This window comes from Cotesia glomerata, linkage group LG6 (genome assembly GCF_020080835.1).
Source record: "Cotesia glomerata isolate CgM1 linkage group LG6, MPM_Cglom_v2.3, whole genome shotgun sequence".
Classification (NCBI taxonomy): Eukaryota; Metazoa; Arthropoda; class Insecta; order Hymenoptera; family Braconidae; genus Cotesia; species Cotesia glomerata.
The window spans coordinates 6490463-6497728 of record NC_058163.1 but is presented as its reverse complement, the minus strand read 5'-3'; the positions used below and the strand labels follow the sequence as shown (position 1 = coordinate 6497728).

The 7266-nt window shown below is 29.8% G+C and overlaps 1 protein-coding gene across 1 annotated transcript; it reads right to left on the bottom strand.

Moving 5' to 3' along the window:
- Positions 1-2311: 2311 nt before the first annotated feature.
- On the bottom strand, positions 2312-6674 carry LOC123267284 (retinoid-inducible serine carboxypeptidase-like). Its single transcript, XM_044731835.1, has 7 exons — positions 6592-6674; positions 4684-4869; positions 3831-4126; positions 3648-3755; positions 3259-3592; positions 2610-2824; positions 2312-2432 (listed from the first exon to the last, which is right to left on the bottom strand). The coding sequence occupies exons 1-7, from the start codon at positions 6635-6637 to the stop codon at positions 2373-2375; spliced, it is 1245 nt and encodes a 414-aa protein (XP_044587770.1). The 5' UTR covers positions 6638-6674; the 3' UTR covers positions 2312-2372.
- Positions 6675-7266: the final 592 nt, after the last annotated feature.

Here is a 7266-nt window from a genome sequence, read left to right as displayed (position 1 = left end):
ACTCCCCAGCTAGACCTTTTTGCAACGAACAGATCCAGAGTAGTGCCGAAATATGTGACAATGGAGATCAACGACCGGGAAGCATGCTTCATCAATGCCTTCAGCAGACCATGGGCGCTGGATTTGGGATGGGTATTTCCTCCACCGCCACTGATCCCCAAGGTATTACAACACCTGAATTTAGCGAAAGGGATCTTCTTGGTAGTAGCACCCAGATGGGAGAAGACCTTTTGGAAGGGAGATCTCAAGAGCAGGAGCACTGCAGCTCCACTCCAGCTGTGGAACCTGGAGAACCATTTGGTGGACTTGGCGACAGGGCTGCCTCCACAGAATACCAAGAACCTCTGCTTGGAGGTTTGGAGAGTACGGGGTGGAGTGAACTGATTTCGGGCTTGGCTGAACAGGACATTACTCTTTTATCTTCGGCATGGAGAGAGTCGACCTGGAAGACTTATTCGGCAGCATGAAAGCATTGGTTGGATTGGAGTAAAAATAATGGAGTCTCTCTAAGAGATCCACCACCACAGAACCTGGCAACTTACTTTGGTTACTTGTTCAGAGTAAAGAAGTTGGCTTACAAGACTATCCTGGTTAGAAAATCAGTCATCAACACCTTTGTAAATCCTGAAGGAAAGTTATGCACTCATCCTCTGGTGAAATCGATACTGAAAGCAATCGGCACAAGTGAGGCAAAATTGTTAACACCACGGAAGGAAATTTGGAATATTGAATCCATGATTAGCTGGCTAAGTAATAATCCTCCAGATGAGAAAAGTATTTTTCAAGTTTCGAGACACGTTGCCTTTTCATTATTGTTAGCGTCAGGCAGGAGAGTTCATGATCTTACACTGTCGTCAATTGAACGAAGTAAAATCGTCTTAGAGAATGATTCGGTAACGTTCTGGCCGATATTCGGATCAAAAACTGACACTCCGAACCACCGACAGTCAGGGTGGAAGCTGACGGAATCACACCAGGCTTAATTTAATATTGTCTACTAGATTAAGCAGCTGATAAAAATATCAGCGAGTAGGAGGAGAGCAGTTCCTGACCTAATGAATCTCTTTATTACTACCCGAGGTAAAGTAAAAGAGGCATCAAAGGCAATAATTGCGGGTTGGTTAAAAACCATTTTTGCTGCAGCAAAGATTAAAGGGAGCCCTGGATCATTGCGATCGGCAGTAGCTTCCTATAACTACGAGAAAAACGTGGATTTGGACGAGATATTGAAACGGGGAAACTGGAGTGGCCCAGAAAATTTCTTTAAATTTTATTGTAAGTTTGTGAAGAAACCAGAAACTAGTTCTAAAAATATATTATTTTCATCTTTTAAACCAGTTTAAAAATAAGCATGTACCAAAGTTTATTCTGTTTGTATGATTATCTAATAATAATTATTATTTTATCGTATAGTAAGTTTATAAGCTGTCTAGATTAAGGCTTAGTCAATAAATTTGCGTTTTCAGTGTTCTATAATTAAGCTCTAATTTCTGTAGAGTGTAGTGTCCTTTTCCTTAATAGTATAGTTTTCAGGTCACAGTATACCATAAGTTGTGAGCCGGCAGATTCCAAACATCTCTCCGAAAGGTCAAGCCAAAGGCATAGACCTGAAATATATACCGTTTTCTACCCCGAAGGGAGGAAAACGATTATTTCGGGTCATGCCAAAGGCTTGACCTGAGTAAGGCCTTGCCGGCGATTTCGGAGCAGTACTGAGGGGCGGATCCGCGAGCCGATCCGACTAGCCGTCACAACCTCTAAGGGGGGCACCGGAGGGGGTCAGAACCCTCTTGAAGCCCCTCTAGTGGCAAAATTTGGACAAGTATATACAAAAAGTGCGGAAGGTAATCTCCGAAAGGTCAAGCCTTTGGCATGACCCGAAATAATCGTTTTCTTCCCTTCGGGGTAGAAAACTGTATATATTTTTGAAATTATAATAAATTATTTGAGCAAACAGGCGCTAGAATAAAAATAAATTTGTCATTGGAAGTTGTTTCTATTGTGTATCATGAACTCTCCCCAAGGATTTTAGATGTTAGCCAGTTCAACAGATCGTATAATATTTTTTTCTGGATTTACGGGTCCCCTTATGTGTTAAGTAACTTGTTAAACACCGTGTACTGATGTTCTGAATGATAAACTCAAATATAAAAATTTGATGTTTTTATTTAATTAAAATAAATTTTACTTTTATATGAGTAAACTTTAATATAGTTATAGATAAATTACAAGTGAAAAATTATTAATTAAGTAATTTATTTTTTTTTTTTTTATTTTAATACAATAATATTAACCATATATTCCAACTTTTCCGTTTTATTAATAATAATCATATCGCATTTTATATCCAAGTTCTTGAAGAGTAACTGTAATTATTCTTGTGTTACTCTGATGATTACTTTCTTCAAATCTTGCGGATTATCCACTATCAACTAAAAAATAAAAAAATAATATTGAAATCAAAGAATTTTTTATCATTTTTAATTTTTTTCAATTTTTTAGACTTAAAATTTTTTTATTTTAATTTAAAAAAAAACATTCCGAAAATTTTTAGATGTCATATTAACATCTATATCATTATTAAAAAAATAATATTCATGAAAACTAACCAAATCTCCGGCTTCTATAATATAATACTCCAAATTTCCATATTTCTTCATCGAAATCTTGTTATCAATATCAACTTGTTTTGCTGCTTGGAATGCTTCTTTATTTTCCCAATTAAAACTGTTTACCCATGAGGTAACAGTTGGCGCCGGAATGAAAAGATCATTTTCACCAGCAATTACCACAAGTCTAACATCCGTTTTAAGAATTTGATCAACTAAAAATTCATAAAAATCCAAGTTGTATATCATTCTCATCAATAGTTAATGTATTATAATAAGCATTTAGGCTGCAATCAAAAATGCTTTAGCTCTAGCTACATAATTAAAAAATAACCTTGTATCTTGTGAACTATTGACATTTTTAAAGATATAAACTCATCCCGATATTACACTAATCGAGACCTTTCATTTGAGTGCCTACATGAATTTTTCATATATTTTATATATTTATATATATGCATATATGAAAAATATATCAAAATGCATGTGGGTACTCAAATGAGAGCTCTTGATATGTGTAACATCGGGATGAGCTTATATCTTCATAAATGTCAATATAGCTAATAAAATACAGTACACTTTAACAAAAGTCATTATATAATTGAGCAAAATTTGAACAGAATTAATGAATAAAAAATAAAATAATTACAAGTTTGTTTAATAGGCTTCGCAACTGTTTCATCGTAACCCATCGATACAGTAAAATCTACATTATTCTTCCACTCGTGACCGAGCCGCAATACATTCTTCACATGATTGTTCATCAGACTTTTCAACTTATCGTCTTTCTCAACGTCAGAATAAATAGTCGTTATACTTGGCGACAAATTAAAAAAATTATTCAATTTATAATAATTTTTGATAGCAAATAATTGCGAAAGAAGTGAATTTAACAATTCCCAATATTCTCCTTTTTCTTCAGCTTCGGTAGCAATCCTCGCCCTTTCTTCAATTCCTTTAAACTCTTCTTCACTAAATTTATCCTGCATAAAATTTATCAATTAATGCTAAATATTAATAATAAAATTTGATCCTTACTTTATTAGAAGGCTTGGCCCAAAAATTAACAACATCAACCAATGAAATCCACGGAGCTCCCAGAACAACAGCTTTTAAATTACTTTCAATTTGTTTATTTTTTTGAGCCTGTAACAGTACAAAAATTCAAGTTTTAATAATTTTAGATTAAAAAATTTGCTAAATTTAATATTTGACACATACTTGACTCCAAATTAAAGCGGTTTTAGCGGTGATAACTGTCCCGGAGTTTTCGCTCATCATATAGGTCGGAGTAGTTCTGAACTCGGGAACTTTGTTGAAGAAATCTTTGATAACCGCAAAAGTATCTTCACCCATTTGGTCACTTGAACTTGCGTAGTTTGTTTCATTGTCAACATAACTGAACCCGCAGCCCAAAATATTGTCGATGAATAAAATATTGAAGTCTTTGAGCCATGTATTGTCTCTGGGGTTAAGATCAACATCCAGCGGTCCGATTTGGTCGAAATTATTTACACCTAAATTATTATTAATTATGACACTAAAATTAGCCTCTTTAAAAATTTTAAGAATTTTTTTATTATTGAAAAAATTATTTAAAAAATTTCATTTGTAAAAATTTTTGTCCAATTTTTAAAAAATATTTTTTAAGTTATGATCAAATGAATTATTAATAGTTGTGAAGAAATAAATTAATAATTGAAAAAAAAATTTTTTTGATTCACCTGCAGATTATTCAATTTCCTAAATATGCATTTAAAACTTAATTCTATTTTATTAATTATAAAAATTATTTTTTGTTAAATTTACAATCATCATACGGCTGCGCAATTTTAAAACACAGTAACTGCAAAAATTTTATACCTGATTTTTTCTAATAGTATTGCTGCGTTTTGTATAACTTTTAGACCTTAATTTCAAGTATTTTTTCTTAAAAATATTTATATTCAAGTATTTTCTATTCACAAATCAAATTTTTCATCAATTTGACGGGCTAACTTTTTTTTTAATAAGAAAAATTGAAAAAAAAATTTAAATGTTAGTTACTGTGTTTTGAAATTGAGCAGCCACATACCTGACGCTCCATTTAAAATTCCCGTGGGCAATGAAATTAATAGAGGTTTGTTTTCGGAAATTGCCTTGCTAGATGAAGTGTGGTACAACCACCAAAAGTAGTGAGCGCCTTCTCGGACAGTCACTTCACTCCAATTTTGTTTCGTTGAGCCAACGCCTTTTTCTTCATCACTTTTTACTTCTTTTGCTGTTAATAATAAATATGTGTCAAGTAGTGATTGAAGTTAAAATTAATTGCGAAGAATAATTTTTTTTTATCGCTGAAAACTCTCTTGATTAAAGTTATTTTCTCGGGATAAATAAAGTTTAAGAAGAAATTTTATAGTTTCATTGAAAGGTAAACTTTTTTTATATCTAAACTTCAAGATAATGAATAAAAAATTTACTTTACTGATTGTAACTTTATTAAAATAAATGTATGATTATATTTATTTATAAAATCTTAGTACTTGATTTTCTTTCAACTTCATCGTCCAAAAAACAATTTTTAATTTTATTAAAATAAAAACAAAATTATTAGGATTTATTTTGTTAATTTAAGGGGGGAAATACGTGTAGAAAGGCCGTTTTCATGATGATTTTCATTCATTTTTTTAAAGTATAAAAAATTAATATTATTTATTGAAACTATCCGGTTATTTTATACATATATTTATAAGTATTTTTTTTTATTAAATAACAATATAAGTTAACAAATAGCGGTGATATCAGCTGATACACATCGCAAGTTGTCATCCGACTTAGCAGTCTGTGTGCAGTATGGAAGCCACAATTTTTATTTGACATCAATGGCACAGAAAAATTACTTCATTTATATGTGTATCTTCCATATGAACCTCAATTCCAAAAAAAAAAAGTAAAAATTTGCATTTTTTAGAGGGCTATGAAATTAAGTCGTGATTATTTACCACTTTTTAATACATTGTTTATTAAAAAAAAAAATAGTTTAAATAAAAATATCGCTTCTGATTGAGGTTCATATTCAAGACAATTGTATAAAGAAAATTATAAGCCATATCACAAGATGATTGGATTAAAACTCTTTGAGCTAGACTGCACACAGTTTTGAAATAACTCGTTTCGAGAAAAACGCGTTTGAAAAAAAAAGTGACAGAGAAAATTAATGTAAAATAGTATTAAAATAATTAATAAATCGATTATAACTTTTGAACGAATAGGAATTTTGACTTGACATTTTATATCTATATTTTTGAATAGTTTTACAAGCGATTTATAAAAAAAAAAATTGAACTTTTTTAAGCCTGTACACGTATTTCCCCCCTTAATTAATTACTTACCATTATATAAATAAAAAACTAAAATTAGAAAATATATATTCTTCATTATGAAAAATATCACTACAAATTTAAAGACTGAATCAAATATTTTTTAAGAGTGATCCAAATTTTCTTTATACAGCCGCAAGAAAAATTAAAAATCAATAAAAATATGTTATCTTCTGATAATTTAAATAACAAAAAAAAAAATGTCGAATGAAGAACAAATTTCATAATTTTAACAATTATTTACATGACATTAAATATTAAGTCAAGTGTGAAAAAATGATTGTACTTTTCGATCGCATATTTTAATTTAATAACATTTTTTTAATAATAATTTATTTGTTTATTTATTTCTTTGGAAAAGACCCGACAGCCAAAAGCCACTAACAAGGTCACATGATTATTACATAACTTTACATTTGATTTATTATACATAATTTTATTCATTTTTATAAATACTTCTTTAGTTACAAAATAGATTGTGCACTTAGGTACAATAGCTTTTGATAAGAGTAAAATATATTTTGTAACATTTCTGAGGAGACGGCGGCCAAAAGCCAGTTATTATTAATAACAAATTGTTTAGCAATTATAATAAATATCTGAATTGTTTAATTTAAACTTACCTTGAAGTAAATAAAGTAGTAAAATTGAAATATAAATGTTCTTCATTGTAAAAAAATGTCTCTTTAAGAAGCTAACGCTTTCTACTAAAGTTTAAAGTAAATTTCAACTTTTTTATAGTTTAAAACTAATATTTGATTACTGAGGTTTGCAGTAAATTTTAACTTATCTTTTTAGGTTGTAAAAAATTCATTGGAAATTCAATCGTTAAATTTATCAACCACCATTAATTATTATCATTGCACTTGCAATTTTATTTTTTATTATAAATAATTTTATACTGTTGAAAATAAATGATTCATATCTAATTATATAGAAGCATATATAATTCATTTATAATTATATAGATGTATATATAATTCATATAAACTTATTAATGAATCATATAGAATTCTATATAATTTTTTTTACTCCAGTGGTATTTTGTGATTACCATAAAACATTCTCTTTTTCTATCTAAGAGTCTGTTACTCCAATGATTAACAATCCTTTAATGTATAGTATTTTTTGGATGAAATAATAGGAATTTAAAAAAAAATTTAATTTCACAAAAATCATTAGTTTTGTCAAGTACAAAAATTGTTAGCCAGGCCCTCTAGAAATATATAGTTCCATATACTAAACAAATAATTCCATCAAAATTTAAGCTTTCAATTCTGATTTTACCTCGATTATTT

Excerpts from the sequence above, each read along its gene's own strand:
- LOC123267284 (XM_044731835.1), bottom strand. The coding sequence starts at position 6,637 with ATGAAGAACATTTATATTTCAATTTTACTACTTTATTTACTTCAAG. Across the intron at positions 4,870-6,591 it reads ACTACTTTATTTACTTCAAG|CAAAAGAAGTAAAAAGTGAT; the intron begins GTAAGTTTAAAT and ends TATTATTAACAG. Across the intron at positions 3,593-3,647 it reads GGGCCAAGCCTTCTAATAAA|GATAAATTTAGTGAAGAAGA; the intron begins GTAAGGATCAAA and ends AATTTTATGCAG.